The sequence below is a fragment of the Muntiacus reevesi genome, chromosome X, assembly GCF_963930625.1.
Source record: "Muntiacus reevesi chromosome X, mMunRee1.1, whole genome shotgun sequence".
NCBI lineage: Eukaryota > Metazoa > Chordata > Mammalia > Artiodactyla > Cervidae > Muntiacus > Muntiacus reevesi.
Window position 1 is genome coordinate 147,315,081 of NC_089271.1, and position 17,892 is coordinate 147,332,972.

The window sequence follows — 17,892 nt, forward strand, 5'->3', positions numbered from 1 at the left end:
CTTCTTGTAATCTTAATCATTCATGCAAAGATCTATATACAAGCATTCCACTGAATCATTACCTATAATATGGCAAAGACTGAAAATAGTTTAAACATTCAATGATTTTGAAGAGTTTTTAGAAAAAAGTTCATGTTAGATGAGAAATACCAGGAAAAATGCTAAACTTGCACAATATCAAATATTGTTACACGTTTACTATGTAACTATAAAACTCAGAAAATGCTCCAAAATATTGACAGTAGCTAATAACTGAATGAGACAGGACCTATTCTCCTCCATTTCTTAGATTATCTTCACTTACACTGTACTACTTGACTATCTGAATCAGAGAACCCTCCAATCTAAGGACAAAGGCAAGAATTTTGAGGGTGCTATAGTTGAAAATAAACTCATCATATGTCAATTTTATTTTCAGTAGTTAAGAAACATTTAAGCACCAAACAATGCAAGTGGACCTTGAGCACCCAAGGGCCAGTACAGGCAAAAGATGAGGTCCCCATAATAACTCGGCAACTAATGCAGGAATCACTGCCCTAGTAAGGATGCACTGTCAAAAAAAAAAAAAAAAAAAAGGATGCACTGTCTAGGAAGGGCCACCAGGTCAGACCTTAACCCCCCTTTCCCTAGCCCTGGCTTAGCGGGCAACAGGGGGCCCAAAGCGCTGCATGGTTCGCATCACCAGAGAAAGCTGGTCCAGAAAGTTGACAATGGAGATTCGAAGGAGGCGGCAATCTTCAGCTCTCCAGCAGCTGAAAGTGACAGAAAAAGAAAATCAAGGTGGAAATGGGCCCAGCGCACTGCATCACCTCCATAAACGCAGCCCTTGAGTGTGTCCAAATAGAGCATACCCGGCGAGCTTGGTCACTTGCTACCACTTCCAACCAGCCCCTTTTCCAACTTACACCGCTAGGACACTGCCGCTCACTGTGAGCTCCTTCCCAACCGCCCCACGGTGAGGTTCGGCATCTGGGGCCAGGGACCCACGGGCAATCTCTGCCTCCAAGGCGGACGGGAAAGGCACGTTTAGGGTGCTGATGGAGACTCGGTTAAGGTACCACCCACAAGGATTTGGAGCTCTGGGCTTTGTCTCAGAACCGCTTCCAGCCCCTCCGGGTCACTCGTAGCCCTAATCCAGCCCAGCCACCCCGTTGCCCCGTGATCCCATTTCTCCCCCCGACCCAAGCCACCCCGGCCCATCCCCGCCTCCAGTCTCCCTTCAGCTCTCTATTCTCTGCCCGCCCCAGGTACCCCGGCCATTCCACTCCCCAACAGCCCCTGACCCGCCGGTCCGTTTGTCCCACCTCCCACTGCAGGCAGCCCCCAGCCCAATCCGCACTGCCCCTCGAGTAGGATACAATACGCATGGTCGGCTTCCCGGCCTTTGGGCCGAGGACCACGGGTCTCCGCCCGGCCCCAAAGAGTGCTGGGCCGGCCCGACACCCGGAGCTCTGTGGTCTGCAGCGGACGTAGTACCCGCGCTGCGGGGTCCACCCCGGCAACCCCCGACACCCCGCCGGCCCTGGCTTCCCGCGCCACCCGCCCGGCTGCCTCCGCCTGCGTTCCCGCCTGCCTCCTGCATGGCTGCCGTGCTCCGCCTCCAATTCCACCCGCGGGCTCCGGGGCTCGGCGTCGCCTGCCCTCTCCGCAGGCGGCTGAGAAACTGCGGCTCCTTCCTGAAGCACCGCCCCCGCCCCGCCCCCGCCCCGCCCCGCGCGTCGACCCCGCCCCACGCGCCTGCGGAAACAGGTCCGGTGGAGCCGGCCGGCCGAGGGGGGTCTCCGTTGGCCGCAGAGAAAAGAGTCTCCCTTCCACAGTTCGGGCCTTCCCTTGTAGCTCAGTGGGTAAAGAATCTGCCTGCCATGCAAGAGATCCGGGTTTGATCCCTGAGTCAGGAAGATCCTCTGGAGGAGGAAATGGCAACCCACTCCAGTATTCCTGCCTGGAGAATCCTATGGACAGAAGAACCTGGGGGGCTATAGTTCGTGGAGTCGCAAGAGTCGGACACGACTTACAGACTAAACCACAGAGTCGGGCACGACTGAGCGACTAACTCTTTCCCACAGCTCAGGCCCTTCGCAAACTGTATGACTCGATTTTCGCTTCCTTTTTCTGTTCTCCTTCAAGTTTTTGACAGTAACCTTATACGGCATTTTTAATCAAAAACAAGTTTTTTGTGACATGAGATTTGTGATGGTGATAGGCCTGTTAGTTTTCTGTTTTCCTCCTTTGTAATCATAAGGAAGGGCATAAAGGTGAAGTAGGTTATCAAAGCCTGTTGGATCACCCCTCAAAATCCATCCTGAATCAGCCTACCCTCTCCCCCTTCATTGCTAGTCTCCACCGGTGGCCACCCTATCTCCCTGAACTCCTTGAAAAGCTTTCTTTTTTCACATATAATTTTATTTGTTTTTGACTGTGCTGGGTCTTCCTTGCTGTGAGGGCTTTTCTCTAGTTGCAGCAAGCAGGCTTATTGCAGTGACTTCTCTTGTTGGCGGAGCTCAGGCTCTAGAGCGCGTGGGCTCTAGAGCACAGTCTCAGTAGTTGTGGTGCCTGGCTTAGTGGTTCCCAAGCATGTGGGATCTTCCTGGATCAGTGCTTCCAAGTCTCCTGCATTGGCAGGCGGATTCTCTACCGCTGGGGCTTCCCTGGTGGTTCAGATGGTAAAGAATCTGCCTGCAGTGCAGGAGACCCGGGTTTGATCCCTGGGTGGGGAAGATCCCTTGGAGAAGGGAATGTCTACCCACTTCAGTATTCTTGCCTGGAGAATTCCATGGACAGAGGAGCCTGGAGTGGGACACAATGGAGTGACTACTACTTTCACTTTTTTTTTCACCAGGGGAGCCCCTTGAACAGCTTTCTGACTAGTTTTATTCTATGCTTGCTCCTCTACATCCTGTTCTCCACAGTAGGATCAGTTCTTAATTTTTAAAATTTTTAATATATATCACATCATATCATGTCCCTTTTAATATATATCACATCATATCATGTCCCTTTTAAAGTACTAAAACAGTTTCCTATTGTCTTTGAAACCAAAGACAAACTCCTTCCTGTAGCTTATAAAAGGCCTGTGTGACCCGGCTCAGGATTCCTCTACCTGCTTGCTTCCCTACTCTGTGCAGCCTCTAGGGACTTCTCTCTGCTCTTGACTAAGGGTGGCCTGCCCCCATCCCTTTGGACTTACTTTTCCTTTTTGGAAGACTGTCTCCAGACATTCCCGTGCCTGGCTCCTTCTTGTCATTAAGATCTAGTCTCTGGTGTCAACTCCAAGAAGCCTTTGGGATCACCAATCTAACATACTGCCCCCAGGCACTCTTCATCACATTTGCCCATTTCAGTTTGCTGTATTTCTAATAATCTGAAATTATAAGTTTGTTTACTTCTATACTGTCATTGTATTGTCTCTGATATCTTTTCTGTATAGTTTATACGGTAGGTGGTTTGTTTCTTGTTGGATGAAACAGCATTATGTGTGCTCAGTCGTGTCTGACTCTGTGACCCCATGAACTGCAGCACACCAGGCTTCCCTGTCCTTCACCATCTCCCGGAGTTTGCTCAAACTCATGTCTATTGAGTCGGTGATGCCATCCAACCATCTCATCCTCTGTTGCCCCCTTCTCATCCCCTCAAAAACTCAGTGTCTTGGGCCTAGCAATGGCACATGTACCAATTACTTCACAAATATGAAGCAACATGTACACAAAATTACTTCAGTTCAGTTCACTCGCTCAGTCGTGTCTGACTCTTTGAGACCCCATGGACTGCAGCACGCCAGGCCTCCCTGTCTATCACCAACTCAAACTCATGTCCATTGAGTCAGTGATGCCACCCAACCACCTTATCCTCTGTTACTCAGCGTAATATAAATAGTAATAGAAAACTATTGGACATGGACTTGGTGTCCACGTCCATTGGACTTCCCTGGTGGTCCAGTGGTTAAGAATCTACCTGCCAATGCAGGGACATGGGTTCAATCCCTGGTCTAAGAAGATTTCACATGCTGTGGGGCAACTAAGCTCATGCTCCACAACTACTGAGCCCCTGTGCCACAACGACTGAATTCCATGCACCCTAGAACCCATGCTCCACAACAACAGAAGCCATGGTAATGAGAAAGCCTTGCACTGTAACTAGAGAAAGCCCATGTGCAGCAACAAAGACCCAGCACAGCCCAAAATTTTAAAAAAGAAAAAACAACTGAATGTAACACATATGTCCATCAGGATGGAATTGGTGAAATCACTTGTGGTTCATTCATACAACAGTCCTAAGCAGCAGTGAAAAACAATGAAAGTCTCTAATGAAAAATGAAATAAAAAAAGAAAAATGAAATGATTTCCAAGATATATTGTTATGTGGGAAAAAAAAAAGCCGAGTGCAAACGACCTGTGCACACACATTCACAGATACACATGCTTATTGGGAAAAAAATAAAGAGGACAGAGAACCCTGAAACTAGTGAAAATTCTCACTGATAAGGGGTTGAGATGGGTATAGGATTTCTTGTAAAATATTAATATCTTTTTGTGTAGTTTTGACTTTGAACCATAACATATTTTATATGTTCAAAAACACATTTGAAAGAGAGGAAAAATGCTAAAACGGAATAAAAACAAAAGTAAGTGAGCCTAACTGCATATCCAGTTAGTAACAAAGCCACACAGAGAAAATAAGTCAGGAAACTTTCAAACTCACTCTCTGACAGTGCTTCCTTTATGGGATATATTCTAAGGACAGAAAGAATCAGCTTTATTCTCAGTATGCATGTTGTTGGTAATGATAGTCCTGAGGTGATTGTGAAGCTACTTTGGTTATACTGCAAGGTAGACTGTATCCACTAGAAGAGATGAGTAAACATATCCATATACTCTTTTTGTTGTTGTTGTTGTTAGGAACATCAATGTGGAATGAGGGAAGCTGAGATAGAACTGTGCTACCAGACTGGAATTGGGGATCACAGTATGAATTCTTAAAAAAATAGATTGCCTAGTTTTGTCCAGTGAGAGTCTAGAAGTAATGACACTCCAGTAGCAAAGAATGTTCCCTGTACCCAGAACTTGGTTCTCAACACCAGTCTCCACTAAAAGGAACCAGAGCTCCTTGGAGAAATGTAAGATTCTAGGTATGGGTCAGGAAAAAATACAAGAGGAGCCTGGAGCACCTTGTAGTGTCAGAAAGGAAGGATATGCTTGAAAAGGAAAAGGATGGGATATATGAAAGAGACATGGAAGCCAACTGGAAAGAACCAAAGCTAGAACAATTTGAGCACCCAAAAGGTTATTAAACTTTTTGGAGAGGAGGCACCAGGGAAGGTAATATAAATGCAGACATTATGCATATATTTCAATCTGGAGGGGATGCACACATGGGTGTATTCATTGTAAAATTCTGTTGAGCTGTATATTGATGACTTATGCCTATTACTGTATGTATGCTACAGTCCAGTAAAAACTGTCCCCAAAGTGACACTCTTAGATTCTAAGTTATTGAATAAAAAAAAAACGTGTCCACCGTGACAACTAAGAAAAGACAACAGGGAAAAGGGAAAGTTCTTTGTAGAGAAATGCCAACTAGTAATTGTAGAAAGCAAGAAAGCACAAGAAAATCACCATTTTGCAACCACCAGTGCAATTCGTCCAGTTGAACTGATACAGCTGGGGAGCATCCTTGGGTGGTAAGACCATGAGAGGGAGGTTGTTGGGGAAAAGAGAGTCCCTGGGTCTCAAGATATCACCCAGATGATCTGTGCGTTAGGAAGGGAGAAGGCAGCTTTACAAGGGAGAGACCGAGTGATCAAACCGGGCCTCCCTCACACTGTGTGCGGAGGGACACAGCCTGCCCTGGGTGGCCGCTCTCCTCAGAAAGCCTAAGCTGAATCTAACCAGGAGGGAAGGAGGTGAATCCAGACCCTGGGACTTGCTGTGAGGCCAGTGCCCTGGACTCTTCCAAAAGCATTGTTGCCTGATGGCCCGTGGACAAGGGAGAGTTAGGAGAGGCGAAGGTGGCCCCCCACTTCCTGTTGTCAAAAGCCTGACCCAGTGGTGTTGCCTTTCACCTTGGGCACATGGGTGCCAGGCAGGAAGGAACTGTGTCTTCTAGTCCCCGTGCCACCGACATCATAAGCACTAAAGGGGTGACAGGAGGTGTCTGCAGGGAAGCCGGGCACGGCTTCAGAGTCACAACCTAGAGCTGTGGCCTGAAGCTCAGAGATGGGTCTGGGGTGAGCTGCAGACAAGGACACAAAGCACAGAAATGGCAATGAAGGTGGACAGGTTCCCCAGGAAGTGAGAGATCCAGAGAAGAGATCTGGGGATGGAGCCTCAGGGTCCCCCAAGAGTAGGAGATGGGTGTGTTGGGGGAAAGCCAGCACAGGTGAAAAGTGAAAAGTGAAAGCCGCTAAGTCGTGTCCGACTCTCTGTGACCCCATGGACTGTAGTCCCTCGAATCTTCCAGGCCAGAATACTGGAGTGGGTAGCCGGTCCCTTCTCCAGGCGATCTTCCCAGCCCAGGGATCAAACCCAGGTCTCCCTCATTGCAGGCAGATTCTTTCCCAGCTGAGCCACCAGGGAAACCCAAGAATACTGGAGTGGGTAGCCTGTCCCTTCTCCAGCGGATCTTCCCGATCTAAGAACTGAACTGGGGTCACCTGCAATACACGCGGATCCTTTACCAACTGAGCAAAAGGGAAGCCCAGAGCTAGGGGAAGTGGAAGGAAAAGTTGGGGAGGAAAAAAAAAGAAAAAAAAGGAAAGTTGGAAAGGAAAAAAAATAAAATTAAATACAATTAAAAAAAGAAAAGTTGGAGAAGGCAGGCAGAAGAGGTGGCCCAGGGCAGGCCCCCAGTAGCTCCGGGAGGCTGCTCTGGCTGGACCCTGGAGGGGGACAGGGGGAGAGGACTGAGCATCTCTCCTACAGGCTTTCCAAGGCTCAGGGCACAGAGGCCATGGCCTCTGCACCTCCTGCTGGCAGGGCCTGACCCGTCCTGAGCAGCACTTGTCAGACCTACTGGACCTGGTGGGACTGGCTTTTGTCCAGGCCTGCATGGAAAGCAAGGCACCAGCAAATTGTGCATGCAGCAGCTGATCATCGTCTGGGCGTTTTCCAGCTCAGCGAGTCCCACCCCAAAGGAAACGCTGCTTTCCTCTGAGCCTGCCCCTCTGCCAGTGTGCCCATGGCAAGTGGCACCACAGGCATCTTATTCCAGGTGCCAGACCGTTGCTGTCTGGGGCCACGTCAGCTAGGCGTTTCACTTGCCCTGCTATCTCCTAGTGGGGCTGTTTCAAGGCCCCTCCACGAGGAGAGAGTGGTCTCAGGCCAGGGGATGGGGGGGTAACGGGGGGGGGGTGTCAGTGCCCACCTCTGGGGCAGATACTTGGCTCAAGGGGCACAGTGCTGGTCATAAACATTCCGGCCCCTGTGGAAGGATATTGCAGCATTTGGAGCCTGCAGGGTACATGGGGGCATACACCCCCCTCAGAACCTAAGGACAAAGGCAGGGTGCAGCCCGTGGCCATTCTATCCTCTCATGATGGCACAAGGCCTAGACCAGAGCCTCCGTGGCCCCTTCCCACCGGCCTCCCATCTCTCATCCCAGCACCTCTTCCCTGTCTCCCCCCTACCCCCTGTAGCTACACACTCCTGCCCAGACAAGCTTCTGGAACCAGGGGTCTCCAGTCACTGGCAAGACCTTTCCCCCTCTCCATCATGCAGTGGCTTCTTGCCCTAAAACATCGCCAATGACCTTCTTGTTAACTTGAGAGGAGGCTGCCCTCGCTTTTGCTTCTTGGCAGCACTAGACACTCTGTACCCTGGCTGGAGGGGCCTTCCTGGCCTCTGACACCAAGCTCTCCCTGTGGCCTTGCGTCTGCAGGGGCGCCTCGGCCTCTGCAATGTCTCCAGTTGGTGAAGTCCCCCCAGGTTCAGTCCTTTCCCCTCTTTCTTTGGTCATGCTCCCTGAGAAGTAATTTCATGCATCCTCGCAGTGTCTGGGACAGTGTGTCCACAGGCCCTCTGGAACGTTGTGGAAAGCCACACAGGGCCGTGGAATCGGGTCCGTCGGTCAGCAAGGCACCTGCTATACACCTGGGAGATGCCACTCCTGTCTCCATGGGCAGCCTGAGGTCCCCGATGACTTCCTGCACCCAGAAGATGGCTCCTAGCCACCACAGGGTCGACACCGCTCAGTCGGGAGGCACACAAGACTCACCACCTGTCTCTTCTGTCTGTCGACAAGACCTGTCTGTATGTGTCAGCCCACCCCAAGGACCCGGCCTTTCTGAGAGTTGCCCTCTCCCTTCCACAGCCCACCCAAGCCCCCGACAAAACGATTGAGGCATTTGGTTCCGAGCATCCAAAAGGGACAGCATTTATTTGCTGGGGTAGCTGAGGAGGAAGCTACGCTAGAGGACGGGAAGGTGCTCCGTGCTGGCTGTGACCGAGGGGTTCGGTGGAAGCTGCAGGCAGCCATCTTCTGATCCTGAGGTAGAGGCCTGGGATGAAGCAGACACTGCAGAGTGCAGAGGGGAGGTAGGAAGAAACTGGGTATTTGGGGAAATCGTTTATCTGCTGCCAATACCCCTGGACTTCTCAGTTTCGCAAACCAATATCCTTCCTTTATTGCTTAAACCAATGTCCTGTAATGGTTAAATCAATGATGGGGAAACCAAAAGCAGCTCAGCTAATAGAGTTCCTTTCAGATAAAAGTCTCACATACACCTCTAGTGTGACGAAAAGGTCAATATAAAATTTCCTGACTACAAAGAAATGAAAGCGTAGGGAAGTCTATTGCATGGGCCCTGCGGCAGTGCATGCCCAGCTCCTGGGTGGAACCATGGACTTCCACCTGCTCTTCAAAGCCTTTGGCCCTCGAGCCACTGTCCATCCTCCCCATCTGGGGACCCAGCACTTACCCCATGAGGCCCAGGCTGGAGGGTGGCCTAGGTACCCTCCTCCAAGTAGCAGGTGCCTGGACGATCTCTACGGCCCACCCAGGTGGGCCCAGCTTCTGCCCCCACCCAGGTTCCCTCAGACAGTGAGTAGTTTGTACAGTGGGAGGCCCTGTCCACATGTGGCAGAGGATGGGCAAAGGGTACAGGGGCCTGCTCAAGTCACCTTGAGACCGTCACCTGTCATCTCTAAAGGTCACGGACCGCTTGTGTCTGGGAGGAGACAAGCAGAAGGGGGTGCCCAGAGAAAAGCTGTGACACTAAGGGCCAGGACACTGTCTCTGGGCCATGCTTGGCCATCACTCAGCATTTGGCCTCAGTTTGTATCTGGGACACAGGGGTAGGATGCCTGCAGACTCCTAACCCCAGGCTTTGGAGCTAAAGGAAACTAAGAGAGTCTCAAGAGGAGCCCTCACTAGGCAGAGTCGATGACTGGGGACCAACGCAGCACAGGGACTTGCCTAAGGTCACTCCCCAGAGCTGGGTGACATCGCAGAACTCCCCAGCCCGCCTTCCCTTTGACTGCACACTGGTTGCAGCCACTAAGGGGGCCCAAGGCTGGCCGTCACCTGAACTCTTGCCAATGCTGGACCTGCCAAGGATGAGGTGACAGGATTGGGCATCAGTGGCTAGCTGCTTCCCCTTCCAGGCCTGGAAAAGGTATTGCTCGAGGGTTTCTCCTCAGTGGGCTAAACCTGGAATGTCCATGGCCGCCCGTGTCCTCAGAACCCGTCTGAACGACCCCTTTCTCGCTCTCACCCTGAAGCACTTCTGGAAGCTGGCTGGACTCAGAATCTGGCTCCTCAACTTCCCCGCTAGGAGCCTTGGCTGTCTCACCTTTTGTGCAACATGTGGGAGCCAACCCGGGTCAAGAGCTTTGAGTGGGGCCTGGCACCTAACATGAGCCAGATACAGGTACCCGGGTACCCGCCAGGCAGTATTATGAGCCAAGTTGCAATACAAGAAGACATTTAATGCTACATGCAGCTTGTGGCCCGGCCAGGCTCCTCCCCACACTCTGAGAATCCTACTTGGAGAACCCCTTCTCCATAGCTTCAGTCGCTTCGGGGTGCAGGAAGCGGCCAGCCAAGCGTTCAATGTCATCCAGCGTTAGGCGGCTCAGGGACCGCTCATAATCCTGAAGAGAGAAAGCCAGAAGGATTCAGGGGTGCAACTGGGCGGGGGGCGCTGGGACAGAGGCAGGTGAGCAGGACGCGGAGGTCCCGGGCCACGATTCTCACCCTCTGGAGTTGATCCAGGACTCTGCTGGCATCGGCGGCGCTGAAGTGCCGGGCCAGGACTCTGGAAATCAGCGGCCAGGCGGCGGGTGGTGGGGCCGGGGCCTCGGCCGTTTTCCGCGCGGTGCTTTCTTCCAGTAACACCTTCTCCAGAGGTTTGACCACTAGGTTGAGCTTGGAATTCGGCCCGATGCTGTAATCGGAGAGTCTTTTCCCATCTGTCCGAGAGAGAGAGAGAGAGAGAGAGAGAGAGAGAGAGAGAGAGAGAGAGAGAGAGAGAGAGAGAGAGAGAGAGAGAGAGAGAGAGAGACTGATGGAGTCCACGGTCGCACTGCCCACGGCGCTGCGAGGCCTTGGGGAGCCTAGGTGAAGTGCTGCGGTGGCCTCCCGGGGTGGGAGGGTCACCTAGCCAGAGCCCCCTCCACCTACACTGCTGCCCGGGCCTGGGCTGGACGCCCTGTCCCCTGACTTCCCGCGGGTCTCCCCCGGCGTCCCCTTTCCCTGGTTACCTGCCAGGGCCTTGCCCTTGAACAGCAGCCGCTGCTGGCGGACAGGGATGTTCAGCTTCTCGGAGACCAGATGTTTCAGCGTGGACACCAGCTCGTCCTCTGACACCTGTCCCGGCCGAGAAAGGTGGGCGGGGGTAAGGCCGCGGCCCGCGCGGAGGACGGCTCTCCCGATCTCTCCCTGGGCGGCCGGCCCGCCAGGTCTGTCCCCGCCCGCGGCCCAATCCCGCGCCCGCGGGGCAGACCGCGCGACCCAGCCCGGCGATGCTACCTGAAGGCTGCACTCGCGGCCCTGGAGTGCCTTCACCGTTAGCTGCATGGCGTCCGCCGAGGCGTCCACTCGGGCCGGCGCGCACCCCAAAGGCTCCCCGCCGCGCGCCGCCGCCCCGGGCGCGCGCCGGAACCGCCCGCCGCCGCCGGAAGCCTCGCGAGGGGCGCGCCCGGCGTCGCAGCCCCGCCCCTCGGCGTCGCAGGCCCCTCCCCCAGTAACCTGGACCGTCCTCCGCGGACCCCGGGACAACGGAGCCCAGAACCCCGCGGAGAGGGGAAAGGGTGGAGGGACGAGCTGGGCCCGGGGAGACGGCGGGCCGGGAGTTCGCGTGCCCCTGCCCGCGGGCAGAGCAGGTCAACGCTGATGCCCATCCCATCCCCTGACTCTCAAGGAGCCCGCAGAAGACCCGGCCCCGCCGAGCTCGCTTCACCACCCGCCGGCCTCCTTTTCAGTCCACCTGTGGAAAAGCAACTGAGCTTGATATCTGGCGGGGAGAGTCTGGCCTCTGCCCTTCCCACTGCTCCTTCTAGAACAGAGAGGTAACAGCTCTCAGAGGCGATGCAGGGGCGAGGAGGGCTAATTCTGGCCAGAGGTCACTGTGTCGCCCAAGCCAGCCCTCCACCCTAGCCCACCTGGCCACACCACGCCTTTCCTTCCCTGACCCGCAGGCCTCAGAGGGCAAAGACAGCAAGGGACCCAAGCTTGCTTCTCTGTTTTATTGAAATATATTTTCTGGGCAGTGCCTGCCTACAGTATTCAGCATGGCCTCTTTGGCACTGAAAGCTGGAGAATAAAAAACGAGTAAAAAAAATAAGCCTGGATTTTTTTACCTTGTGCATAGTGCATGAGAACTAAAGGCCTTTGGTACACAAGAATGGTGGGGACAGTTGGTGGAGGTTGGGGGATAGGGGTGCCTGGCAAAAGCTTGACCCAGGGGGCCTCAGGGAACGGAGCACACACTGCTATAGATGAAGTGGCCAATTACTAAGGCCAGCATCTCCGAGGTGCCACTAAGTGCCACAAGGAAAGGGGCCTGGGAGGCGTAGTCAGCCTGGAGGCGGCGGAGGGACAGCTGCAGCATGGCCAAGGCCAGCAGGCTGTTTTGCACCCCTACCTCAATGCTGACAGTCCGCCGCTGGGCCACTGGCAGCTTCAGGCATGTGGCCAGGCCGTAGCCCACCAGGAGGCCGACCAGGGGCACCGTGAAGCCCACCAACACAATAGGCAACCTGACGCCTGCCAGGATGAAGACCCCCATGCGGTAGGCCAGGAAGAGGCCACCCAGGAGCAGCACAAAGCTGAAGGGCTTGATGACATGCAGCAGTAGCTGCGAGAACTTGGGGAGCTTGGACTTGATTACCACGCCTGCTGCGATGGGGATGGCAATGAATAGCAGGGTCCCCAGGATCTTGGAAATGGGCACATGGAGTGTTTCATGGATGCTGAGCAGGCGACTGTAGACGGCTGAGGACAGTGGCAGGAAGCCAGTGGCAGCCACCGTTGAGATGAAAGTCATAGAGATGGCCAGAGTGACGTCCCCTCCAAGGAGGAGGCTGAAGAGGTAGCTCCCCCCGCCGCCGGGCGACGAGCAAGTGATGATGAGGCCCAGAGCCAGGGCCTTGGGCAGCATGAAGACCTTAGCCATCAGAAAAGCATAGAAGGGCATGACTAGAAACTGGCCTAGAAGGCCCAGCAGCATGGGCTGGGGGTTCTGCAAGAGCCCCTTCAGCACCTCGAGCTCCACTTTGCACCCAAATGAACACTTATTGACGAAGATAAGAGGCAGGAGCAAGTAGAGGATTGGGTTCTCTGAGAAGTGAACCAAGTCAGTGCCAAGGGTGGTGGGGGTGTCTTCAGTGGGTGAGACCTTGATGCAGAAATCTCTCCGCTCCTCGATCAGCCTGGGTGGGGCCTCACGGGGGTCCGTGAGCTGGATGTGGAGTGGGGCTATCCCAGGTAGGCCCGAGCGGATGCTCACCACGAAGCTGCCACCGCTGCCCCAGGCTATAGCACTCACATTCTTGATGGTCAGCACCTCTGGGTCCAGGGAGGTGACCCTCAGCACGGGGCTGGGCCCCGTCCTGTTGCCCTGGCCTGGGTACTGGCTTGTGATCACAATGATGCCCTCACTCTCTTCTGGGAACTCAAACTCCATCACAGAGCCATCTCCAATGCTCAGGTAGCGGGCCCTGGTCAGGGGCACGGGATGACCCAGAGTTGGGCTGAGACTGGCACTGGCTGTTCCCCGGGCCCCCCAGAGCAAGCTGACAAGCAGTAGGGTGGCCCTGAGTATGCTTTGGGGGCCCGTGCAACCAGTGCCCCCTTCTGGGCCAGGCCACTGCAGGGAGCAGGCTTCACCACTCCTAAACACCATGGCTCCTTCTGAAGGGTGGGGTGTGCCGGCCCTCTGCGGCTTAGGAGGCCAGCCCTGCTGGTGCCGTTGGGTGGTCCTGAGAAGGGTCCATGGGCGAGGCCTGGCGCTGGACTGCCTTTCTTGATGGTAGAGCTCTTCCTGAGAAGAGAAGGGACATGGTGGTGGCTGATGAGGGCAAGCAGCTGTGAGCCCAGGAGCATGACTGAGAAGTTCCACTGCTGGGAGACTCAGCAGGGTCCCTTGCTGCAAGTCTGGGGATGGAAAGGGAATGCCTAGTGCTGGCCCTTGAGTGCCACTGGGATGTCCCTTCCCCAGTCACAACTGCCTTAAGCTTCCCCAGAAGGGCCACCTCGCCTTCGACCTAATGATTCAGGCTGATTTCCACAATTCAGAGATGGCCTGACACCAGGGGATCAGTCATGATCAGCCACCAGGGAGAGCCAGCCCCAATCTTGTCACCACTAGCCTGTGCCCCACTTGCTTTGAGAGGCACAGTTGTAGCAGTACCACAATCAGGAGGAAATCTCTGAAGGACACCCCAGGGATGCCCAGGAAGCAGGCCCGATGAGAGCAGGCCAGCTCATGGCATCTGAGTGTCTTCTGACTGGCAGAGAGCAGCCGGCAAAGTGGTGTGGGCAGCGGGTTACCCCCAGGCCAAAGGCCCCATGTGCTGACGTTCACCACTGCCATGTGAACGGTGCTGCTGTGTGTGGCCATCTGGCCTAACTACCTGCTGACAGTGGCAAGATGGAGGTTGTGGGAGGAAGCAGGTCCCCCTCTCCCCAGGGAAGCTGCCAGAAAGGGCAGCAGAAAGGGATCAGATAGGGCCACGTGTCTACTGAGAGGTTTCTCCCCTTTCTGTCAGAGCTCTCACTCCCCTGGCAGGCCCAGAATTGGAGTTCCTAGAGCCACTGTGCCACATCTGAGAGGCTCTGCTCATAGTTCAGGGACTCCTCCCATGCCCATGCAGACCCCTACCAGAGCCTAGAACTAGGCTTGAGGAGTGTTTCTAGAGGGGCGGGCTGCCTCAAGGGGAAAGAAGGATGTCTGCCTCTTTCCACTTCTCAATTTGGGCAGCCTGCACGCTATTGTCCTGCAGGAACTGGGGCAACCAAGATGAGGACACAGTAATTATTCATCCTTACTGCTGACTGACTCATGCCTGGCGTTGTCTGAGTCTTGGAAGAGGCCCCTGCGTCTCTAGATCCTATCAGGGATGGTCTCATTTGAGACTGGGGAGCAGTGGAAATAGGTGGTGGAGGGCTGGTTCAGCAGAAGGCTCATCCCTGGGAAACTCATCCTCTACCACCCTGGGATGCCACAGCCTCTCCTGGCTTGGCGTTTGGGTCACTTACCCTGGAGGCCTTGATCCAGCCTTGGGTCTCACCACTGAAGAGGGAGGCAGGAAAACCAGAGGGAGCAGGAGAAGTACAGTGAAGGGGACTCACAGGGAAGAAATGAAGGCACCCGAGACTGAAGCCACCGGTCTGTTGTGAACCAGTTCAGAAGGCAGAGGAGGCGAAGGGCCATGCACCCCGTCGTTCCAGTACCGCTGGTGGCTTTGAGTCACTGTGTGGGGGATCTGGCCCAGATCCCATCATTTCTGCTTGAGGTGCCAGGAGAGTTTGGGCAGATACTCCCCAAGACGAGGGAGGGAACCCCGGGTCAGCAGCTTTTCTCACACTGGCCGAGTGTTCGGTGTCGGTGCAGTTGGCAGTGCTGACCCGGGGCTCCTCCCTACCTGGGAGTCCGGAAGTTGTCGGACAGGGCAGATCAGAACTCGGGCAGAAACTGGGGAGGGAGGCGGGGAGGAGAGCCCTGAAGCCGGCAGGCCGGCGACCCCCCTGGGCGGCCTTGGGATCCCTCACGCCACTCTCGGTCCCCACGGCTGCACAAACGCCCGGCGGCTACCCTTCTCCGCGGCGCCCGGCCGCCACAGCAAGAGAGGGCGGAAACCGGCCGGAGCCAGAAGCCGCCTTCCGCCCGCCCTTCCGGCCTGAGGCTCTCACTTGCCTCGGCGGCCCGGAAGCTCGGCGCCGGAGCCAGCGCCTGCCGGGCCGGCGGACGCCCGAGAGACGGCCAGCCGGGGCCCCGCCCCGAGCTCGACAAAGCACCGCCTCTGCCCCCGCCCCACACTCCCGCCCCGCCTACCCCATGGCGGCCCCCTCACCTCTCACCGCCGGGGCGGGCCCAGATCGGATGTGACGTAACATGGGAGCGACGGTTCTGCGTGCGCACGCGCCGGCCTGACCGCCTTCCGGGTCGCGGTGGGCCAGGTGACTGTCTCGTGTGGCTAGCGAGACGCGTATCCCAGTGTTCTGTGGTCGTTGCCGGGGCGACCCACACCGGGTAGGCACCCAGTCCTTCCCAACCACGCTGCGACCTCTGCGGTCAGTGGGACACATGCTTAGCCCTTAGCCAAGCTAGGACGCCCGGGAGCTGCTGCTTAATGGCAGGACCCGGGAATCAGGGTTTCTGTCACTTGCCTGCTCAGGGCGCTAGGCCTGTGGCCAGAGGGCCGACTCTGACGGAGCCATACTCTGGGACCCAGTCTCGGCCATGTTCCACCTTCCTACGTTCAAGCATCGACCAAGCGCCTATTTCCACCCTGTGTAAGATCAGTGGATTTCTGAACGTTTCAAAACTATTTGGGGCCACCAGCAAGGTCCGGAAGTTTCAAAACTATTTGGGGCCACCAGTAAGGTCCAGAGGTTTCAGAACTATTTGGGGCCACCAGCAAGGTCCTAAGGTTTCACGGAGGAGTGCAAACACATGGCTCAAGGAAGGGCGAAAAGGTGGTGAGGGTGTAGAACGTGGACGTGGGAAGACAGTGAGCAAGTGTATAATCAAAGATTTGTATGTTCCCAAAGGTTGTTGGGCAACCGCACTCAGGCAGCGGGACAATAGCTACCCACTGCTCTGGAGGAACCTCTTGTCAGGGCTGTGATGGAGGCCAGTGGTGCCCAAAGTTGCAGGTTCTTGCCCCAAGAAGGTTCCTAAGACACATTGTAGAGAATGTCCAAAAAGACCTGTGGCATCTCTACTTTTATTTATTTTCCCAATAAATAATAACTGTAATCATCTAAAAAGAAATCTATTAATTTTAATTTAGCCTTAGTTTTTGAGAACTGTATTTGTGTATGTGTGTTATAAAGTTCAGATTAGTACATGCATGTGCTGTGTAAGCAGATGGACACACATGGTGGGGTGCACACTCAAGAGGGTTTAAGCCAGTGATCAAGAAACATTCAGAGCTGTAGCTCTAGGCTGTTCTTTAGCCTCAGTTAAGACATAAACCTTTTGTGTGTGTGTGGACTTGGTATTCCAGAAAGTCTGTACTGTCCCCCTCAAATGGGGTTGAGAGGTCCTGATGGAAGCAGGCTGGCACAGGTGAGAGGGCTGAGCTTGGCACATGCTAGGTTGAAGACTGCAATTTTGCAAAGGAGCAGTGGTGCTGTCGTCTGAGAATGGGGTAAAAGTGGCCAGAGGGAGAAGGGGGATGGATCAGCTGAACGTTGGGGATGGAAAACCTAAACGATGTGTTCACCCTTGAGGAACCCTTCATTTTTATATTCTCAACTAGATGAGAATTGGTGTCAGGGGTCAAGGAGAACAAATGTAGTTAGAAGGCTGCTCCCTGTTATCGTCAGTCTCTCCAGCCTTCCCTGAGAAGCTAGAGGGGGCTGGTGGGGTGTCTGACCTGAAGGAATTTGGAGGCCTTCCCTCCAGGAAAAAGGGGTGACTAAATTAAAGTCATGGGGTCACAAATAGTTGGGCACGACTTAGTGACTGCACAACAACAACAAAAAATAAGAATGTTTGTAGTTAGTTTCGAGGATTAATAATTTACCCTAGAGAAGGAAGGTCTCTGAGTCAGTCAAGGATATCTAGTTCCAAAGGAGAAATAATCTGGACCAAGAAACAGATGGAACAAATGATAGTTACATCTAAAAGAACATCAGGGCACTTCAGATGGGAGACCCACCGCCATCCCGCTAACAGAGCACAGTGATGACCCTGAGAGGTGGACTTACCTCCTGCTCTCCAGGCAGGGGCCTCCAGGAAGACTGCGCAATAAATAAGCAGGCATGGAAGGCATATTTTATACAAGCATGAGTATGGGATGCATTTGGTATTTACCGGGAAATGTAGTGACAACTGGCATTTTTACAAGCCCAGCTACAGGTCGTGGTGCCTGAGTTTTCTTTAGGGGGCCATCTCTCTTCCACTCTCACTCAGTACACAAGGTTTGCATGTAGATGACCCCAATGCTGGCCTCTGGGGGTGCATGACACAGAGGTAGCCAATCAGGACCACACAGATTGAGGCAAAGATAAACCCATAATCCAATCTGGACCAATGAGAGGTAGTTCCCTAGGGACTGGGAAGATGGGAATTCTTTCTTGCTGGGGCGCTCCCCCTGCCTGGGAAGACAGCACGTTTGAAAACGACGTGAATACAAAAAAAAAAAAAAAAAGGGGGGGAGCTAACATATGAGAGCCCTGAGGACATGACTGGAACTGGAGTCACCTGTAGGCATTGGGGGTCTGTTACAG

At 54.3% G+C, this 17,892-nt stretch overlaps 3 protein-coding genes across 6 annotated transcripts; all 3 read right to left on the reverse strand.

Moving 5' to 3' along the window:
- Window positions 1–79: 79 nt before the first annotated feature.
- Window positions 80–1,630, reverse strand: LAGE3 (L antigen family member 3). Its single transcript, XM_065916173.1, has 3 exons — window positions 1,359–1,630; window positions 906–1,034; window positions 80–752 (listed from the first exon to the last, which is right to left on the reverse strand). Exons 1-3 carry the CDS (start codon window positions 1,580–1,582, stop codon window positions 638–640), a joined length of 468 nt encoding a protein of 155 aa, XP_065772245.1. The 5' UTR covers window positions 1,583–1,630; the 3' UTR covers window positions 80–637.
- Window positions 1,631–8,337: 6,707 nt separating this feature from the next.
- Window positions 8,338–11,120, reverse strand: UBL4A (ubiquitin like 4A). Of its 3 annotated transcripts, none has more exons than XR_010660415.1 (5): window positions 10,963–11,120; window positions 10,695–10,800; window positions 10,189–10,403; window positions 9,785–10,085; window positions 8,338–8,508 (listed from the first exon to the last, which is right to left on the reverse strand). XR_010660415.1 is itself a non-coding variant. In XM_065915522.1 (5 exons), exons 1-5 carry the CDS (start codon window positions 11,008–11,010, stop codon window positions 8,397–8,399), a joined length of 588 nt encoding a protein of 195 aa, XP_065771594.1. In that variant the 5' UTR covers window positions 11,011–11,120; the 3' UTR covers window positions 8,338–8,396. The 3 variants fall into 3 exon arrangements, 2 of the variants coding, with proteins under 2 accessions (XP_065771594.1, XP_065771595.1); XM_065915522.1 differs by having other exon boundaries at window positions 9,979–10,085; XM_065915523.1 differs by having other exon boundaries at window positions 8,338–10,085.
- A 544-nt stretch (window positions 11,121–11,664) lies between these two features.
- On the reverse strand, window positions 11,665–15,426 carry SLC10A3 (solute carrier family 10 member 3). 2 transcript variants are annotated; one of them, XM_065915520.1, is made up of 2 exons: window positions 14,785–15,426; window positions 11,665–13,474 (listed from the first exon to the last, which is right to left on the reverse strand). In XM_065915520.1, the coding sequence occupies exon 2, from the start codon at window positions 13,334–13,336 to the stop codon at window positions 11,903–11,905; it is 1,434 nt and encodes a 477-aa protein (XP_065771592.1). In that variant the 5' UTR covers window positions 13,337–13,474; window positions 14,785–15,426; the 3' UTR covers window positions 11,665–11,902. The 2 variants fall into 2 exon arrangements, with proteins under 2 accessions (XP_065771592.1, XP_065771591.1); XM_065915519.1 differs by having other exon boundaries at window positions 14,692–15,426.
- Window positions 15,427–17,892: the final 2,466 nt, after the last annotated feature.